This window comes from Musca domestica, unplaced genomic scaffold (genome assembly GCF_030504385.1).
Source record: "Musca domestica strain aabys unplaced genomic scaffold, Musca_domestica.polishedcontigs.V.1.1 9, whole genome shotgun sequence".
Lineage (NCBI taxonomy): Eukaryota > Metazoa > Arthropoda > Insecta > Diptera > Muscidae > Musca > Musca domestica.
Genome location: NW_026712435.1, coordinates 18,361,424 through 18,383,206, shown reverse-complemented (window position 1 = coordinate 18,383,206; position 21,783 = coordinate 18,361,424). Strand labels below are relative to the sequence as shown.

The 21,783-nt window shown below is 36.1% G+C and overlaps 1 protein-coding gene across 8 annotated transcripts in view; it reads right to left on the bottom strand.

The window, feature by feature from the left end:
* LOC101893717 (protein furry) overlaps positions 1-21,783 on the bottom strand; it is a 353,570-nt gene that overhangs the window by 13,036 nt on the left and 318,751 nt on the right. For all 8 annotated transcript variants that reach the window (XM_059131613.1, XM_059131609.1, XM_059131611.1 and 5 more), the window contains 9 exons: positions 21,096-21,194; positions 20,889-21,023; positions 20,455-20,626; positions 5,159-5,264; positions 3,083-3,224; positions 2,799-2,959; positions 903-1,068; positions 714-837; positions 17-562 (listed from right to left, as the gene is read on the bottom strand). In XM_059131613.1, the coding sequence (XP_058987596.1) occupies positions 17-562; positions 714-837; positions 903-1,068; positions 2,799-2,959; positions 3,083-3,224; positions 5,159-5,264; positions 20,455-20,626; positions 20,889-21,023; positions 21,096-21,194 (1,651 nt within the window). The remainder of the gene's footprint in view (positions 1-16; positions 563-713; positions 838-902; positions 1,069-2,798; positions 2,960-3,082; positions 3,225-5,158; positions 5,265-20,454; positions 20,627-20,888; positions 21,024-21,095; positions 21,195-21,783) is intronic.

The following is a 21,783-nucleotide window of genomic DNA, read 5'->3' as shown; positions in this document are numbered from 1 at the left end:
TGAAACCGCAACTTACCCTTGGCTGTTATATCCTCATAATTCCACAGAGGCTGGGATGATTCTTGGGCCAAGAATTTCAGCAAACTTTTGATAACATGCATTATGGGCATTGTTGGGCCTGGCTGGGGTGGGGCATTTTCATCGGCTGTTATTATTAAAGGAACTTCAGAATTTTCGGTGGTATTCGGATTGATTTGCACCACAGTTTGTTGTGATGATTGTTGTTGTACAGACTGGCCTGGTATTTGTATAGTCTGTTGCTGTGTTGAAGATGCCATGGGCGGTGATGATTGGTTAATGGGAGGTGGCTGTTGTAAATTCATGTGGTTATCTTGCGATTGTTGTTGTTGCTGCTGTTGAATACCACCAGATGCCGCCATCAATTGTTGTTGTTGATTAACATAGTTAGAAACTTGATACTGTTGTGCGGCATACAAGCTGCATGCCGTCGAACTAGAAGCACCCAAAGGAAGTATCTGCTGTTGTTGTTGGTGTTGCTGCGATGATGTTGCGATTACATAACAATTGTTGTACAAATAACTATCGAATTCTTGGTGAGATTCTGAAAATTGAAGAACATTTTTGATTGGTTATTTTAATTAATTTATTTTGGTTAGTTTATGAAAAACAAGGATTGGAGGCGCGGCGAGCTGCGAGTTTTCATTAAAATAAACAATGAAAATGATTGGAGAAAACAAAAAAGGAAAACAAACCTGTGAAATAATTATCAATCACTGGCAGCGAGGGTACAGTCAACCCCAAATCAAGTTTTGTGGTCTCGCTATTTAATAAAATACGAGCTACTGTCAAATGATCATTGTGTTCAGCCAATACAATCTGAAATGGGAAGAGGCAATAAATTAAAAAAAAATTCAATGAAATTCTAATCGCTTTCCACTTACCAGTAAATTCATACATAACTGCTTGCAATGTTCACGCACAATTACGCGATTATGGTCCAGGCCCAAAAACAATATGTGCAACATCAAAGGTAAATGTAGAGTCCAATCGATGCCTGGTATACCATCTACCACTATGTCGGTCAGCAGCATAACAGCGACATTACATCTAACAATGGAAATAAAATATGAAACGAATGCCAAGAAATTGAAACGGAATACAATATCAACAATTATTAACATTTAATTAGATTTTTTTTTTTTGTAAATAAATTTTGAACAGAATTACGTTCAAAAAAGGCAAAAGTCGCCTCAACAAAAAACATTGTTGCTATATACATGAATCTTTATTTATTATACCAACAGCCGTAAGGCTAAAGAGGATTTATATCATTTGATACGGCCAAAACGTGCCTCATCGAAATAACGGCTTTAGAACCTTGGTCCCTTAGGACCAAATCCTTTTCAGGACATTTGGAGTTAATTTAGAGGTATCGGTCTGTTTGTTGTTGTTGTAGCAGCTCATACTGCTGTGTTTGTTTTGACTCCTCCAGTCTTAAAAAGGTCGCATCCTGTACGGGCTGGGTCCACAACGATACTGGAGTTAGTTGAGTAAGCTGGGCAGATATTCTGCACATCGCTGTCAATCCGGGCCCAATAGGAATTGAGGCGCCTGCACCATCCGGATCGTAACTGTTCCAAAACTACTCGGGTTTGTCGGGGCAGCTCTCGCTCTTCAGCTGCGATGGAAGGGGGGGTGGTCTTCTAGTACAGTATTCACTCATACCCTTCCATGACTTCTAAGACCGCGTCAGAGTGAATTCTTTTCAGTCTCCTAGTACAGTATCCTAGTACAAAAGGATCAGGATTTTATATGACTATGAAGCTCATAAAACGTGCAATGAGCATCCGATTATTTTCAAATTTGGCACATCCTATTATTTGTACCAAAACAAGATCCCGTACGGAGATGGGATACATCCGCTTACCCCTTCTGATACCTCACCCACAAAGGTTTAAAATTTTGAATAATTATAGCTCCTATAAAATGTGAAATAAGCGTCCAATTGTCTTCAAGTATTGCTCATCTTAATATTTTTACCAACACAAGATCTAGCATGAAGAGAAAATATATCGGATCACTCCTTCCGGCATCTCCCCCACAATGGGTGATTTTTTTTGAATTATTATATCTCTCATAAAATGCGAAATAAACACCCGATTCTTTTCAAATTTCACACATCCTAGTATTTCTATCAACACAAAGTCAGTTGTGATGTCAGTCTATTCCTTCTTATACCTCCCCCCAAAGGGGTCAAAATTTTGAAGCTCATAAAACGCGAAATGAGCTTTCGATTTTTTTCAAACTTGCCACATCCCACTTTTTCTACTAATACAAGACATTATATGAAGATGGCATATATCGGTAATATGTGTAGGCATCACTTTGTCGGCTGGCCGGCCCGACTTTTGTCCTTTCCTTACTAGTTTATGATTGTTATTGGAGTGCTGTGTCATTTGTACAGCAAGAGCGCAGTCAAAATCTTCACAGCAGCAGTTTTTCGATTTTGGTTTTACTGACTGCGGCTATCTGCTGTGCTATGAATTCGAAGACTAAAAACTGTAGGAAACTTTAAACAATGCTGAATACTCAATACCCGGGAAAGCGTCTTATGTGTAAACAAAAATTACGACAGAAAATGAGCTAGGACCGAGTCAGTCATGGAAATGAATAAAACATCAACGTTATATCCGGTATCAAATGAATGCTGCTCCATGTGAAACGTAAATCAAAAACATGAGCAATATACGTCCCTCTAATTCGAAAAAAGCTATGTACAACCATGCATACATATGAACATATATAACTCGTTGGTATAGCATGAAATCCCATCTTACCTGTGGAATCCACTTATTGGCAAACTGACATCAGGCAAAAATTCCGTAAGCGGAGCAAAATAACCACCATATTCGGGCATGGGTAAAGGGTGTGGTGCTGCAACCGGAGCTGTGTGAGATACTTCCGATGAACGTAATTCCACGTTTTCTTCCTGTCGCAACTGTTCAAGGAAAGGCAAAAGTAAGAACGAAAGAAAAACAAATGAATAACAGCAAGAAACATAATGAGGCAATGGCTGAATTATTAATAAAGTTCGCCATTAGAGAAGAGGTTGCTCCTTTACCTCTGGATCATTAATAAGTATATCTTCGGGTCGTGGCAGTATGGATGGGCCGGATGCTGCACGTATCTTGTCGGCACCGCGTGGTGGTCGATTATTAGTGGCCTGTGTAAATGCTCTTATGCCGCTATCCGATTTGCATGTGCTGCAGAATTTTAAATGCCAGTGATGTGACGTTGATGATTGTGAAATGTAAGAATGTATGATAAAAGAAAAAAAGAAGATGGGAAAATAATTAATGAAAAAAGAACGTACAAATGAGGGGTAAAATTAGCAATTTATTCATTATTTTTAATTAATCGAAAGAATGGTTAATAATCATTTTATGTTCTTGTTATTAACCTGTTGACGTTGAAACCGAATTTATTTTTGGAGAAAGATTATTGGGATGCGATCGTGATTACGCACAACATTACTTTTTAAATACAAATGGCATTTTCAAATTTTTCTTATTCTTGAATGCTATTATATATAAGGGCCTTAAGAAACGACATTGACATTGTTTTCACAGGGGCACATAACTTGAAATAAGTGGTACTTTTTGACCACTAAAAGCCAGCAAAAACTAAACTAAAGAAAAAACAAGTAAAAAAGGAGCTAAATTTGGCCGGGCCGAATTTTTTAAAGGGCTATAGGAAGACCTAGTCCTGCATAAATAATTTTTTTCTCATGGGCAGTAGTACCAATAACGAGCTTTAAATACGAAATTTGAAACAATTCAGGAGAACAACTTTTTTGTAATCATTAAAATACCGAACATAGGGATGTATCGTTATATGAGGGCTATACGAAGATATGGTCCTACATACGCAATCATAGGCTGTAGTACCTTAGATAGGAACTTAAATAGGAATACGAAATTTGAAACCATTCCGATAAAAAAGTAGCTAAAAAGATCAAAATAGAGAATATCGGGGCTACCGTTGCATGGGGGCTATTCAATATCGTGGACTTATATGGACAATTCTCTTCCAAGAGGTAAAGTATTCAGAAGGAACTCCTTGTGTAGAATTTCAGACAATTCCATTGACAAGTGTTGTTAAAATCATCAAAATGCCGAATATGGGTAGGTATCGTTTTATGGGATTTTTTTGCATACGGATTTTTTTATCATAGGCTGTACTACCCATTACGAACTTTAAATATGAAATTGGAAACAATTCCGATAAAAAATATCGGGGGGCTATACGATATCGTGGACCAATACAGACCATCTTTGGCCTTAACCTGCCTCAGGCAAAATGTAAAATGTGCAAAATTTTAGCTTCCTATCTTAATCCGTTTTAATTCTAGCGTGATAAGAACAGACGGACAGGCCTCCCGACATTCGGTATTTTGATGATTTTAGTCACATTTTTCAATGGCATTGTCTGAAATTCTACACAAGAAGTTCTCTGTGGGTACTTTACCCCTGAAAGAGAATTTTCTATATAAGTCTACAATATCGTATAGCCCCTATACAATGGTGCACAACCCCCCACCCCCTTATTTGAGATTTTGATGATTTTAGTCACATTTTTCAATGGAACAGAATGAAAATCCACACAAGGAGTTCCTTCTAAGTACTTTACCCCCTGGAAGAGAATTTTCTATATATGTCTACGTTTTAGTATAGCACACATATAACGCTACCCTGAGATATTCGTTATTTCCAGAATTATCGCGACATTACTCACCAGAACTGTGTCAAATTTTGTATTTGAGGTTCGTAATGGGTACTACAACCTATGACGGAAAACTTTCTATGAAGCTCCACGCCTTAGTATGGCCCCCATACAATGGTACCTCCCTTTATTCAATATTTTGATAATATTAGGGACTTTATTCACCGGAATTGCGTCAAATTTCGTAATTGTAGTTCGGAATTGTTACTTCTGCCCATGACAAAAAATTACTTACCCAGCACCACGTCTTTGTATAGCCACCATATAAAGGTTTTCATTTGAGCGGTATTTTTCGATGGAGTTCTTTTTTTTAATTTTTAAAGTTACTTCCGAATGGTGGGGGGTATTAAAAGCTCACACGGCCGAACTTAATGTTTTCAACTAGTCTGCGTTCTGGCTGTAGCAAAATACTTACCCAGTTTTTATTGGATCTTCGCCACTATGGCGTTTCGTATGAATTGTACCCTTTTCAACGGTAAGATCTTGAATGCGCGAATCGTTGATACCTCCAACTGCTTGTCCTGTAACAAATGAAAGAATTAAAACAGTGTAAATTAATTTTTATTATATTCACTCTGCTTTTGTTGCATGCTAAGAAAATCAAGTCCAAACCAACCAATTGTACGAAAAGTACTAAATGGTATTACATTTGGTCTTGGTTGAAGGGATAGAGATAAAATTCTGAAATTTGATATTTAGATACCTGTTTATATCTGAGCTTGAGATTTGGAGGTGGGTTTGGACATGTGTCCTATATTTGCTTGAAAATTACTACATGGAACTAAATTTGGTATTGGATAAAGGGATAGGGCTGGAATCCTCAAATGTAATATTGAGGTCTCTGGTTGGTATCTGGTGGTTTTGGGAAATGTGTACGATAAATGTACAAAAAGTACTTTTTGGTGCAAAAGGTAAAAATTTATCTATTGTGTTTTTTCAAAAAAAAGTAATGATAATAAATAAATAAAAAAAAAAAGAAAAAATAAATAAAAACCTTGAATAATATTTATTTATATATCCTTTAAAGTCTAAAAATTTAGTACAATGTATGAAGTTTTGATTACAAAATATTGTCAAACAAACAAATTGTGCATTTTGGGTTCTAAAAAAAACCTAACACGAACTGTTGAAATGAATCCAAATTTTTTAATTTTTAATTAAGTTTTTTAATATATTCCGTTTTATCCGGATTATTTTATTATTTTTAAGTCTGATATAAATGTTAAAACGTACCAGATTTGGACAGTACTAATTTTTACACCCTCCATGGAGGCTACATTAACTTTGTCATTCCGTTTGTAACTCCTCGAAATACTCATGTCAGACCCAACAGAGTATATACATTCTTGATCAGCGTAAAATTCTAAGTCGATTTAGCGATGTCCGTCTGTCTGTTGTAAGCACGCTATCTTTCGAACGAATTGAGGTAGAAGGCTACAATTTTGCACACATGTTTTTTTTTTGCCAGTAGGCAAAAGTTCGTAAATGAGCCATATAGGTCCACCAAATTTGGTATTTGAAGTTCGAATCGGATACTACAGCCTAAGACAGAAAATTGTCTGCGCAGGTCAACGTTTTCATATAGCCCCCATATAACGGTATTTTGATGATATTCGGTATTTTGATGATTTTAGCGATATTATTCACCGGAATCGATTTAAATTTGGTATTTGAAGTTCGAAATGGATACTACAACCTAAGACAGAAAATTGTCTGTTCAGGTCCACGTCTTCGTATAGCCCCCATATAAAGATTCTTCCCTATAATCGGTATTTTGATGATTTTAGCGATATTACTCACCGGAGTAGTTTGAAATTTGGTATTTGAAGTTCGTAATGGATAATATAGCCTATGATAGAAAATTGTCTGTGCAGGTCCACTTCTTCATATAGCCCCCATGTAATAGTACCTTCCTATATTCGGTATTTTGACGATTTTAGGTACAAAATGAAATGAAATGTCGTATTTGAAGTTCGCAATGGAAGCTACAGCCTGTGACAGGTAATTGTCTATGCAGGTCCGTAAAGACAATACTTCGTATAGCTCCGATATAACGGTACCTCCCTATATACGGTATTTTAATGATTTTAGCTACATTATTCACCATTTATTTCAAGTTTCGAATTTGAACATGGTAATGGCTTATGACAAACAAAGCCTATACGGGTCCACATGTATAGGCCCCAATATATATTTTTTGATGATTTTAAAAGAATTTTTAACGGGTTTTATCTTTGGAAATTTTCCAAATTATTTCCAAATGGTGGAGGGCATTCAAAGTTCGGTCCGGTCGAACTTACTGCTTTTTAACTTGTTAATATTGATATGAGATATGTGATGCTGTTGGACAATCTTGAAATGTGAATGAGGTAGCAGATATAGTGGACCCAGAGGTTAAAAAATATTATTCGGTTTTAGAGACGGATATATACTCTCAACTTTTTGACATACGTTATATTTATTCAAAATGTGAAATCTTAATGGAGGAGGGTACGAAGGAGTTAGCCAATATTGTCCAACACCTCTCTGATATAAGTCTGATATAAATATTACAACGTGCCATATTTGGACATATCGATTAATATCACTTGATATGTAACAATTAAAACCAGTAAGGAAAGCTCAAAAGTCGGGCGGGGCCGACTATATGATACCCTACACCACTATGCATATTTAGTAGAGCTCTCGTAAAAAGGTTTATACAGGGCATTTCAGAGCTATATGAGATATTTGGTACAAAATCAAAATCTATCTAATTCTATCGTGCATTTTACGAACTATAGCTATCTCTTAACCGGGTTTCTCCAAATTTGACGTATTAGCTTCTAGACTGAATTCGGTCATATGTACGAAAATTCAGGTGATTTGGGCTGATATTGACCATTTAATGCACAATTAACACGAAATCGGATGAAGATATATATGGGAGGCATATCCAAATCGGAACAGATTTTAATAAAATTAAAATCAACTATTTTTGGGCTTTATCCGATATCTGGTACCAAATATCATTCCTGTGGAGTGCATATTACGAATGTGAGGGACTCAAAGACCAAATCGGATGAAAGATATATATGGGAGCTATAGCTATATCTGAACCGATTTTACTAAAATTGGTGTACTTGCTTCTAAGCTGGTTTCGGTCGGATTTGCCAAAATTGATGCTATTACGGCCATTTGGTGGTCAATCACCCGAAATCGGATGAAGATATATATGGGAGCTATATGCAAATCTGAACCGATTTCGATAAAATTTAAAACAGCTATTCCTGTGCTCCATCTAATACCTGGTACCAAATATCACAGTTGTGGAGTGAATATTACGAATGTAAGGGACTAAAACACTAAATCGGATGAAACATATATATGGTTGCTATATCTATATCTGAACCGATTTTCACTAAATTTGATATACTTGCTTCTAGGCTGAATTTGGTCCGATGTACTAAAATTCAGTCCATTTGGACTTATATCGGCCATTTGGTGCACAATTAACCCGAAATCGTATGAAGATATATATGGGAGCTATATCCAAATCTGAACCGATTTCATTAAAATTACAAACAGCTATTTCAGGGCTGTATCTTATATCTGGTACCAAATATCAGTCTTGTGGAGTGCATATTACGAATGTGAGAGGCTTAAACACCAAATCGGATAAAACATATATATGGGAGCTATAGCAGTTTCTGAACCGATTTTCTCCAAATTTGTTGTATTTGCTTTAAGGCTAATCTCGGTCACATGTGCCAAAATTCGGGCCATTTGGGCTGATATTGGCCATTTGGTGGTCAATTAACACGAAATCGGATGAAGATATATATGGGAGCTATATCCAAATCTGAACCGATTTCGATAAAATTTAAAACAGCTATTTCTGTGCTCCATCTAATACCTGGTACAAAATATCACGGTTGTGGAGTGCATAGTAGGAATGTGAGGGACTTAAAGATCAAATCGGATGAAAGATATATATGGGAGCTATAGCTATATCTGAACCGATTTTCTCCAAATTTGATATACTTGCTTCTAGGCCAAACTCGGTTGGGTGTGCCAAAATTCACGTAATTTGGACTGATAGTGGACATTTGGTGCACATTTAACCGGAAATCGGATGAAGATATATATGGGAGCTATATCTAAATTTGATCCGATTCTGACCAATTTCAATAGGGTTCGTCCTTGGGCCAAAAAACTTATGTTTGGAAAATTTCATCTCAATCGGATAATAAATGCGATCTGCATTTTGTTCACAAGAATACATGGACAGACGGACGGACGGACAGACGGACTGACATGCATAAATCGACTCAGAAAGTGATTCTATGAAGGTTCTCAAAAGTAACTATGGGTCTATCTCGTTTCCTTCTCCATGTTACAAACAAATGCACAAAGACATAATACCCTTACCACTATGTGGTGTAGGGTATAAAAAAAATTGAAATGTGCCTGAGGGGACGAAGTTTTCCACTTCATCTAATACTAATAAAAATATTGGAATGTGCAGATAATCGAATTTAATGCGAATAATTGTTAATCAAAATGTTAATTTTTTGGGGAGTTATATTCAATATTCTGATATACCAGGTTTGAATGGAATCGCTGATATGTATCGCAAGTTATGAGATGTATAAATATTTAAAATTGCGATCCTTTGTGGGGGTAGGCCGATATCTATCGCCTTCAGACCATATCTTGTGTTAGTAGAAATATTAAGATGTGTGAAATTTTAGAATTTTAAAGGAGTTTTGTTATTAGAAATTTGGATTCCTTATGAGGGAGATACCAGAAGAAGTGGATCGATAAATCTCATCTACACACCAGATCTTGTGTGAAATTTGAAGAGATTCGGATGCTTATTTCGCATTTTATATTGATACCTGTGTTGGGACGTGCCAAGTTTGGAAATAATAGGGTGCTCATTTTGCATATTACCAGTAGGAATGGATCGATATATACGATCTTCACATCAGATCTTATGCTTATACTGATCTCATTAAAGACTATTAAGATGTGTGAAATTTTAAGAGAATCGCATGCTACATCTCATTATATGGGCGTTTTGTTATTCAAAATTTTGACTTCTTTGTGTGGGAACTATCATCATCACACCATATATAGAGTGAGATGAAACAAGTAAAAAAGCTGTAAGTTCGGCCGGGCCGAACTTTTAATACCGTCCACCATTAGGTACAAATTTGACAATTTCCAAAAAAAAAAAAAAAAAAAAAAATAAACAAAATTCGGTAAAAATTCTGTTAAAATCTTAAAAATACCGAATGCCTATACGACGACGTGGACCTGCATAGGCAACTTTTGTCATAAGTTATTACAATATTTAAATGCGAAACTTGACGAAACATCTGTTTATAATGTAGCTAAAATCATCAAAACACAGAATATAGGGGGTACCGTTATATGGTTGCTATACGAAGACGTGGACCTGCACAGACAATTTTCTGACATGGGTTGAAGTATCCATTACGAACTTCACATGATAACTTGGGCCTACATGGCCCATTTACGAATTTAACCTGCCTACTGGCAAAATATACATGTGTGCAAAATTTTAGCCTTCTATCTCAATTTGTTCGAAAGATAGCGTGATTACAACAGACAGACAGACGGACAGACAGACAGACAGACAGACGGACATGGCTAAATCGTCTTAGAATTTTACGCTGATCAAGAATATATATACTTTGTTGGGTCTGACATGAGTATTTCTAGGAGTTACAAACGGAATGACAAAATTAATATACCCTCCATAGTATGGTGGAGGGTATAAAAACGAAAATGTTGAACTACCGAATTTGGTTTTCTCCGATGGGAAAACTTACGTTGTCCAGCAGTTTGTAAAGAAACAAAATGATCGTCATGACTTGCCAAAGAGGTCAGTTGAAAATGTGCACTTTCGCTTGGCCACCAAAACTCAAGGGCCGCCATAGCAGCCGATGGTCGCTCTCCGCTCGTATTAATCGACAGTGCCATCAGAATAAATGCCGAATATTATCACGAAAATATTCTGGAGGGTGGGCACGCAAACCTGGACATTCCAACAGGACTCAGCGCGCGTCACCCAAGAATGGTTACAAAATGAGGTTCCTCGCTTCATTTCCAGCGCACAATGGCCACCAAAATCTCCGGTTGGAATATTGTGTCTGGTGTATTTTGGAAAGCAAGGTTGGTACTAAAAATACCAAAGTGTCGATCACCTTAAGCAAGAGCTTCTCCGCAAAATACCGCAGAGCAATATTCGGTCATTCGGTGTGATGGTTTCATTGGCCGTTTAAAGGACATAATTTCTGTCAAAGGTGACCAATTCGAACGAATCTAAACTTATGCTAAAATTTAATGCTTTTTCCGACATTTTTTGCTTTCATTCAATGAAATTAAAAAGAAGTAAGCAAAGGCTATAGCCGTGCGGGGCCGACCATGTGATACCCTACAACACTACAATATGTTCGAAGTCCCCTTATATCCAAATCCTTTTGGAAGATTTCGTTTTTGAAATAATGTCAATGATCCTGAGAATTTCTCGAATATTTACGCACTCCGTAGTGTTGTTAAGTATTCAAAACAATTTCACACGAAAGTTTTGGTCCATTTTACAGCTAAATATAATCAAAAGGTCATTCAAAATTCTAGACTTCTTCCCTGTCCTTAACTCTCTTCTGATGCGAAATTCCGTATCGATTAGTTTTCAATTGTGGCCTATAGAGCGACTACAAAATTAGAAAAAAATAATTATTTTAGTTTTTAGGCTTTAATTCCGATCCTAAACCTACCCCCATGCAAAATTTCGTGAGGATCGGACGATAATTGCGATATGCATATAATACCCTCAAAACGTAGTGTTGGGGAGTTTACAAATTTAGAAAATTTACAATTCAAAAGTGTAAGTCAAATTGAAGAAATCGCATGCGATAAAAAATATGACAAAAATTGAAAAAAATCAACAAAAGATATTAACTTTTTTTATTTGTAGATTTTTCAGCGATTTTCTTTTTTTTGGCAAGAGACCATTCCGAATTGATGGGAATTGTGAAAATCGGCCCAGCGGTTCTTGATTTATAAGCATAATAAATAATATCAATTCTTTTACATATATATTGGACCCATTTTTCTATATATCCGATTTCTTGGCTATTAGCATTGCTGCATCGCGGTTTAAGGACATTTTCCTATTTTCTTACATAAAAGTTATGGTCTATTTTACCTGCTAATTGTAGTCCGATGGCCTAATTGGTATGTTTCTACCCACTCCTAAACTCTAACTCCATGTAAATTTTCGCTTCGATTGGTTCATAATTGTGGCGTATAGAGCAACTGCAAAATCAGGAAAGTTTTCTGTTTTTGGTCAATTTCAACCCCTTAATATCGTGCGATCATCTCCAAAAACAATAGGATTCTATTCTGACCATAACCCCACTTCCATTTTAAATTTCGTGAGGATCGGTTCATATGTGGACATACATAGCTAGATCGACTCAGCTCGGCGAGATAGGAAGATCCATATATACTTTCCTATATGGGAAACCAATATTTCGAGGTGTTACATAATGTTTGGCCCAATCAAACTTATAATACCCCCAACACATAGTGTTGTAGGGTATAAAAATGTAAAATTGTGGCGTTTGACTTTGTTGCAGTTTTTTTATCTCACCCTGTAATGGTATAATATGAGCTCTCCATGATTTTTCCATGAGCTAGTGACTAGCATTCGATGATGTGCCTGTTGACTATAGGTTCATATATTGAAGAGCTATTGACGTACTATCAAAAAGCGTTCGAGCTATCGACGTGCTCTAGGCACGAGCTATCAGTAGGCTATCGATGAACTACTAATGACCTATCGGTGAGTTAAAACCATGCTGTCGGCGATCTATAGATCGTTGTCCGCCGAGTGGATAACCACGCATCCTTTAACCTAACCTATATGTTTTCTTATGCGGCACAAAGCGATGGTTGTTATACCCTACAACACTATGTGTTGGGGGTATTAAAAGTTTGATTGGGCAAAAAATTATGTAACACCCTGAAATATTGATTTCCCACATAGGAAAGTATATATGGATCTTCCTATCTCGCCGAGCTGAGTCGATCAGCTATATATGTCCGTCCGTCCGTCTGTCCGTGTTAATTTGTAATCACTCTACAGGTCGCAATTATGGCCAGATCTTCATGAAACTTAGAATGGTGTTGGGGCTTGGGCCAGAATAGAAGCCTATTGCTTTTGGAGATTTGAAATAGATCAAAAACTGAAAAGTTTGCAGTTGCTCTACAGGTCGCAATTATAGACCAATCGACGCGGGAGTTAGCATGAGGCTAGAGCTTAGGGCTGGGCAAAAGCCTTCCAATTTGGATGGTAATCGGTTAATATTTAGTGAGTGAAATAGACCACAACATTTGTGTTAAATAAAAGTCAAAATTTCCATTTAACCGCTAATATTTTTAATTTCGGCGAAATAACAAATAGAAGAATGCCGATAGTATCGGATATATATAACCAAACATATACAGTGTGTATATACAAAGAAAGGGGGATGTTAGCTAGAATGCTTATTTCTCAAGAATGGCTGGACCGATTTTGACAAATTCTGTCAATTCAGAACGCCTACTTGGCAAAAAAGTTTAAAACCTAAAACAAAAATATAATAAAGAAATGCCAATAACGATGTCAATATAGATTCTGTAGTATTTTGTGACATATTTTTATGTTTTCATATTTTTTATCGCATGCGATTTTTTTCAATTTGTCTAATAATATTGAAGTGTATTTTTTGTAAAAGTTTTTCACCTTACAACACAGGTTAGGCTTATTATATACAGATTGTAATTATCGTCCGATCCTCACGAAAATGTTCACAAGGGTAGGATTAGGCTCAGAAGGGCTGGACCTATTGTTTTCAAAGATGTCCGCAATATATTTAGGGGTTGAAATGGATCAACAAATAAAAATGTTCCTGATTTTGCAGCCGTTATAAAGGTCACAAATAGAAACCAAATGACAAATCTCGCATGAAGTTAGAGCTTAGGACAGCGGGTAGAATGGACCACTACTTTTGTGTGAAAAAATACTAACATTACCTACAGGCAATATCCGAAATACACAAGAGACGAACTTCTGTTTTTTTTTAGCTGATTTCGTGACGAATAGAGCCAAATATCGTGGACAAGCAAACCATATAGATGAGTCTAAAAGTGGATATACAGAGGGGCCTCTTGTTTTTGGAGATGATCGCAAAATATTTAGGGGTTCAAATGAACAAAAACAGAAAAAATCCTAATCACACAATTGAAGCCAATCGACACGCCCGAGAAGAGAGTTTTAAGGAGAGGAAAGAATTCTAGCATTTTGGATGACCATTGGATTATATTTAGCTGTAAAATGGACCACAACAGCAACGGCGGAGTGCGTAAACATTGGATAAATGTCCCTGCTCAAAATGCTAAGGGTAATATATGGGCAGTTCTCCGTGACATAACTTCAAGAGCGAAATCTTAAAAAAGGGATTTGGACATAAGGGGGCTTTGTAACATATTGTAGTGTTGTAGGGCATCACATGGTCGGCCCCGTACGACTATAGCCTTTGCTTACTTGCTTTGATACGCATTTTGTAAATATTTTTTTCAAATGTCAATCATTTTTCATTCAAAATTTTCAATTTCAAAATTGGTTTGACAGTTCATTGTCCCAGCAGCTGTGTCGATGCCACTAGCTGTATTCTTTCACCATGGAACCTAACAAGCAAGTTGTCAACTTTTTGCAAAATTTTGAAACACTACATGCCGAATTGCAGCGAATCCGGGAGGTGTCGTTTTATCTGGACAATTAAAACTGACCAATATAATACAGACTTTTTTGTCCTGATGTTTGAAAAAGACTTCAGGGTTCTGGCACAGTATAGTATTAATGTGAAAATTCAATCATTTTCATTTTCATTAAAATTTTCCATTCAATTATATTCTAAATTCAATTGAAACCTGAAAAAGTCCGTCTTTTCTGCACATCAATCAATGGCAAATTATTTGAATATTTCCTCCCGAATTTGAAATGTTTATTTTCGTTCTTTACATTCTTATTTTGACAAAGTAATTTAATTACTTTAACAAACAATCAAGCAACCTGGGAGTGGTTGGCTATCAACAAGCATTTTGGCGCCAGCCATTGGTGTTAGCTACCTTCTCTTCCCCCTTTCCGCCTTGTCGTTACAATTTTTGTAACTCTGTTTACAAATCGAATTTTCATTTGTTTTTATCGTTTCCCATCCCTTTCTTTATCGAGCATATCGAATATCAAAAAGCTTTGCACTGGCCAGTGGATTACTGTCTGACTTTCTATCTGTAGCTTTTTCACATTGGCTGTTCATGAATATTCAATAGAAGTGGCGACGCACACACACACCCACCCTCCCCTGGTGTCACCTGTGTGATGGAATACATTTAACATTTTGATTAAAATAATGGCAGCATTTTGTGCAATTATATTCGTCCTGTTTGAAATCACGATATGGTTGTATGGGTTTGTGTGCAAATGCAGTGGTGGGGGGGGGGGGGGGGGGGAAAGCCATGATTTGTTTTTCATGGTCGCCAGCATAGATTAAGCACCAATAACTTCAATATTAGTTTAAAGGGTTGATTATTTTTAGTTTGAAAAATGTAATAAGTTGTCGAAATATGTGAAGTTTTATACCCTACAACACTATGTGTTGGGGGGTATTATAAGTTTGATTGGGCCAAAAATTATGTAACACCTCGAAATATTGGTTTCCCACATAGGAAAGTATATATGGGTCTTCCTAGATCGCCGAGCTGAGTCGATATAGCTATGTATGTCCGTTCGTCCGTCTGTCCATGTTAATTTGTAATCAAGCTACAGGTCGCAGAAAAACAGAAAAAATTCCTGATTTTGCAGTTGCTCTATAGGCCACAATTATGAACCAATCGACGCGAAAATTTACATGGAGTTAGAGTTTGGGACTGGGCAGAAACCTACCAATTTGAGCGGCCATCGGACAATAATTAGCGGGCAAAATAGACCCCAACTTTTATGTTAGAAAAAAGGAAAATTTCCACTAAATCACGAGTACATTAATAGATCAATTCTGACCATTACAGTGATGCTAATAGCCAAGAAATCGGATATATAGCAAAATAGGTACAATACATAAGTAAAATAATTGATCTTATTTATTCTGCATATAAATCAAGAACCGCTGGGCCGATTTTCACAATTCACATCAATTCGGAATAATCTCTTGCCAGAAAAGGATAAAATCTAATCGTTTGTTTCATTTTTTTCCATTTTTGTCATATTTTTTTATCGCATGCGATTTTTTCAATTTGACTTACAATTTTGAATTTTAAATTTTCTACATTTTTACACCCTCCAACACTACGTTTTGAGGGTATTATATTTATGTCGCAATTATCGTCCAATCCTCACGAAATTTTGCGTGTCATTTGGCTTCTATTTGTGATCTTTAACGGCTGCAAAATTAGGAACATTTTTTGTTGGTCCATTTCAACTCCTAAATATATTGCAGACATTTTTGAAAACAATAGGCCTAGCCCTTCTAAGCCAACCTCTACTCTTGTGAAAAATTTCATGAGGATCGGACGATAATTGCAACCTTTGTGGTAAGGTGAAAAAATATTACAAAAAAAAAAATGCACTTCAATATTATAAGTCAAATTGAAAAAATCGCATGCGATAAAAAATATGAAAAAAAAAAAAAAAAAAAAATATGTCACAAAATACTACAAAATCTATGTGAACATCATTATTCACATATTTATGCGATTTTCTTAGATTTTATACTTTGATGACAAAATTTGTAAAAATCGGTCCAGCAATTCTTGAGATATAAGAATTCTAACAAACATCCCCTTGTTTTGTATATATACATTGTATATATTCCGCTATATATATATCCGATATATTTACTATCGACATCTACGTAATGGTCAGAATTGACCTGTTCGTCTATTTGTGATTTCGCTGGAATTAAAAATATTCGCGGTTAAATGGAAAATTTGACTTTTATTTAACACAAATTTTATGGTCTATTTCACCCACTAAATATTATCCGATTACCATCCAAATTGGAAGGCTTTTGCCCAGCCCTAAGATCTAGCCCCATGTTAACTTTCGCGTCGATTGTTCTATAATTGCGACCTGTAGAGCAACTGCAAAATCATAAAATTTTTCATTTTTGGTCAATTTCAACCCCTAAATATTATGCGATCATCTCCAAAAGCAATAGGCTTCTATTCTGGCCCCAGCCCCACCTCCATTCTAATTTTTGTGAAGATCGGGCCATAATTAATATGGACAGACGAACCTACACAGCTAGACCGATTCATCTTGGCGAAATAGGAAGATCCATATATACCTTCCTGTGTGGGAAACCAATATTTCGAGGTATTACAAAATTGTTGGCCCAATCAAGGTTATAATACACATGGTGTTGTAGGGTATAAACACAACTATTTATTTATTTTTTTTTTTATTTATATCCTTTACGCCAACTAACTATTTTAACATGGGGATGAGATTGGTTGATTGGTCTGAATATCAACCAGTAGTGGTTACTTAGCTTTGTCATCTCCAGATGACTTTTCAACCAATTTGTTGGTTATTGTAGAATAATGCATTTATAACTAACGATTTTCTCAACTAGTTGAAAAAAGTCCCGCTGGGAATTTTACTTTTAGGCACAATTTGGTCTTGTATGCGAAAATTCATATTCTTATGGGCCAACATTTTACATTTGGTGAACAATAAACTTGAAATTGGCCGAATATATATATCCAAAACTAAAGCAATTAGGGTTCGAGCTTGGACCAAATAAATTAAATGACGATGGAGATCGCCGGAAGAAACTGTGTTCATATCTTTCTTGCTCTTGAATGTTGCAAAGAAACACACATATGTACAAAGACCTGAAAACCTGGACCTCAGTGTGGCTTAGGGTATGAGGTCATATGCCTTCATATACCTTTAGCCATATAGTTTCAAAGGGTATAAATCAAGAATCCTATCGGATCGAAACCGGGTACATCGTAATATTATTATCAAACTTAAATCGAGTTTGGACATGAAAAATATCGGTCCGCTCCTTCAAAAAAGGTCAAAATTTTCACAGAAAAAAAAAATTACTTTATAGAACAAGAAAAAATCATCCGATGTTGTGTAAACTTTGCAGATCCCAATATTTATATCAATTCTAGCTCAGGTGCAAAAATGGACCATATGTACAAAAGGTCAAAATTTAGAATAATTATAACTCTTGTAAAAAGGGAGTAACAGTAAGATTGCCTTCAAATTTCACACATCCTTATAATTATATTAAACTAAACAAAATACGATCTGAGCATCCAATTCTCTTAAAATTTCACACATACTAATATATTCACTAAGAAGATGAAAAAACTAGGACCATTTCTTCTGGCACCATCCGCACAAAGGGTCACAACTTGGAATAAGAAATTCTTAAAATTTCACACATCCCAATATTTTTATAAACACAAGATCTGGCGCGAAGATGGGATATACCAATTCCCTTTTTGTGGTGACTCCCTCAACGGGTCAAGATTTTAAGAAGCCATGAAGTTCGTATAACTTTGAATGAGCATGCGATTTCTTTCATACTCGTCACTCCCCAATATTTCTATTGGTACAAGATACATTGGGAAGATGGTAGATATAGGCCCATTCCTTCCGGCACCTCCCCTAAAAAGGGTCATTTTGGATTAGCCAAAACGGTCACAAAATGCGACATTCCAATATTTTTACCAAGGCAAGATCTGGTGTGAAGATAGAATGTATTCGACCACACCTTCTGGCAACTCCCCGATCAAAAATTAGGAAAAACCCAAACTGTCATAAAATGCGAAATAGGCATCGAACTCATTCTATGGTTTACACATTCCTATATTTCCACTAACACAAGAAATTATGTGAAGATGGAATATATCGGCTCACAATATATATATATATATATATATATATATATATATATATATATATATATATATATATATATATATATATATATATATATATATATATATATATATGCGGTCGATTTATATATAGCTCGATGACTTGTTTCGTTATAATTATTCAAAATGTTGAACCTTTGTGAGCCGATATATTCCATCTTCACATCATTTCTTGTGTTAGTGGAAATATAGGAATGTGTAAACCATAGAATGAGTTCGATGCCTATTTCGCATTTTATGAGAGTTTGGGTTTTTCCTAATTTTTGATCCGTTGTCAGGTGTATGTGATGCACCAAACACGATTTGTATGTCCGATTTCAATGAAATTTGGAGTGAGTGACGAAATTTGGCACAAACATGAAGTTGCCAAATTATTTTAAAATCGGTTCAGATTTGGATATTGTCACCATATATATTTTCCGCCGATCTCACATAGTTGATGCATTAAACATGGTATGTATGTCCGATTCCAATGAAATTCGAAAGAAGTAACGGAATTATTTTTATACCCTCCACCATAGTATGGAGGGTATATTAAGTTTGTCATTCCGTTTGTAACACCTCGAAATATACATTTAAGACCCCACAAAGTATATATATTCTTGATCAGCATAAAATTCTATATCGATTTAACAATTTCCGTCCGTCTGTCCGTATGTGGAAATCACTCTAGCTTTCGAACGAAATGAAGAAACTTGATAAAAATTTACTCAAATGTGTATTATGTTTGCAGGACTTTTGGTATTGAAAATGGGCCATGTAGGTCCACATCTTCATATAGCCCCCATATAACGGTACCTCCCGATATGCGGTATTTTGATGAATTTAGCGACATTATTTAACAGAATTGTTTCAAATTTGGTTCGTAATGGATATTACAACCTATGACAGAAAATTGTATGTGCAGGTCCACGTCTTCGTATAGCCCCCATATAACGGTACCTCCCGACATTCGGTATTTTGATGATTTTAGCGACATTATTTACCGGAATTGTTTTAAAATTGGTATTTGAAGTTCGTAATGGATACTACAGCCTATGACGGAAAATTGTATATGCAGGTCCACTTTTTCGTATAGGCCCTATATAACGGTAACTCCCAATATTCGGTATTTTGATGATTTCAGCATCATTATTTTCCGGAATTATTTCAAATTTTGTATTTGAAGTTCGTAATGGATTCTACAGCCTATGCCAGGAAATTGTCTGTGGAGGCTTATGACAAAAGTTGCGTACGCAGTTCCACGTCGTCGTATAGACTCTTACATACGGCTACATTCGGTATTTTTTAGATTTTAACAGAATTTTTAAAAGATTTTAATTTTTGGAAAATTGCCAAATTTGTACCAAATGGTGGAGGGTATTCCAAGTTGGGTCCAGCCGAACTTACAGCTTTTTTACATCTTATCTTATCTAAAGAGGTAGCGAAGCGCGCAGGGTTCAGCTAGTCACATATAAAGTACAAGATGTAGTCGATATAGTCCAAATATTGCAGGTTGTAATGTTTATTTCAGGCTTATATCAGATATGACATGGAAAATATTGGCTCACTCCCTCGGAACTTCCTCCATAAAGGAACAACAGTTTAAATAATCCTTGTGTTTTGCTGTGGTTACATATGGTTATGATTCAACACGATATGTCTTTGTTCTATGAAATCACATTTTCAAACGAAATACTTAAAATACTGCCCCTTACTTACCATCAGCCGAATGACTGGATGCCTTACGCATGCTGGTCAAGCGATAAAATGGTGGAGTTTCCGTACGTTCAATTAGGCAATTAAGTGTCTCGACAGTTTGCAATTCTGCCATTAACTCATCGAGCAAACGATCCGGACAGGTGCGAGCCAAATAAAGAGCCACACGTTTAGCCTTTTAAATAAGAAATGAGAAAAAAAATGACAACACGAATAAGCATGAGGAATCAACTGAAATAAACATTTAATGTTAATTAAAAGGGACATGACGAACGTAAAAACAAAAAAAAAAAGCAGTCAAACGCTTCAAATGTAACATCACTTATCCATCATGTCTTAGCATGTTGGTGGGTTCACAATGACAAGACGTTATGCTGTGTGTCTTTTTAATTAGCGTCTTTTGCAAAGGATATCACAGCGCCAAGGCAAATACTTACATAGGGCAGCAACTCGTTGGGAGCCATACCGCTCATTATCACCAGATAACGCAGAATCACCTTGAGATTGTTTGGCCAGAATTGACACAGTGTCCCCCACAGCTCTTCGATGTCACGTGGATGGGTATCGGAAAACTGCAAAAAAATAAAAAAAAACGTTTGTTGAAGTGACCGTTTTTTTTTTTTTTTTGCGAATTTGTACATTACCTTGGCTGTTATATAGAATAGATTGTTGAGGATCATTTCAGTGGCTTCCGTGGAACCGGTACCTTCTCGTCGTCCTCTTGTTCCAGAGTCGGGGAAATACTGGAGAACATACACAAATGGAATAGAAATGTTAATATTTGATATTCGAGTTGGATCCATACAATTTAGCATCGCGAAACCAACATTTTTGAGGTATGTTGGAAAATCATTCCATGGATGAATAGAATATATGAATGTATTAACAATACAGGGTGAGATGAAAAAACTACAACCAACTTCAGACTGCTGTCATTTCTAAGCCACTCGTTCGACAGCTATTAAAATTATTCCAGTGACAGCTCATTATATTGTTTAGAAGCGTACAAAAGCATTTCGGCAAGAATTTTGCAGAACAAAAATTATTCGTAATGGAATTCAAGCGTGATAGTGTGATTTCTTTATATTTGGCTGGAAAACCACAAGTGGCTATCTTTAGAGTACTCCAGCATTTAAATGTGAATAAATCTTTTGTGTCTCGTACCACCGCTCGTTAACGTGATACTGGTCGCGTAGCCCGAAGTCAATAAAGTGGAGGCATATATTGAAAAATGAGCTCGGGCTAAAGCCATTGAAATTCCAAAAAGAGCAAGAACTCACACCGCAACAGAAAGAAAATAGACTTAAAAGAGCTAAAAAGTTGCTTCGCTTG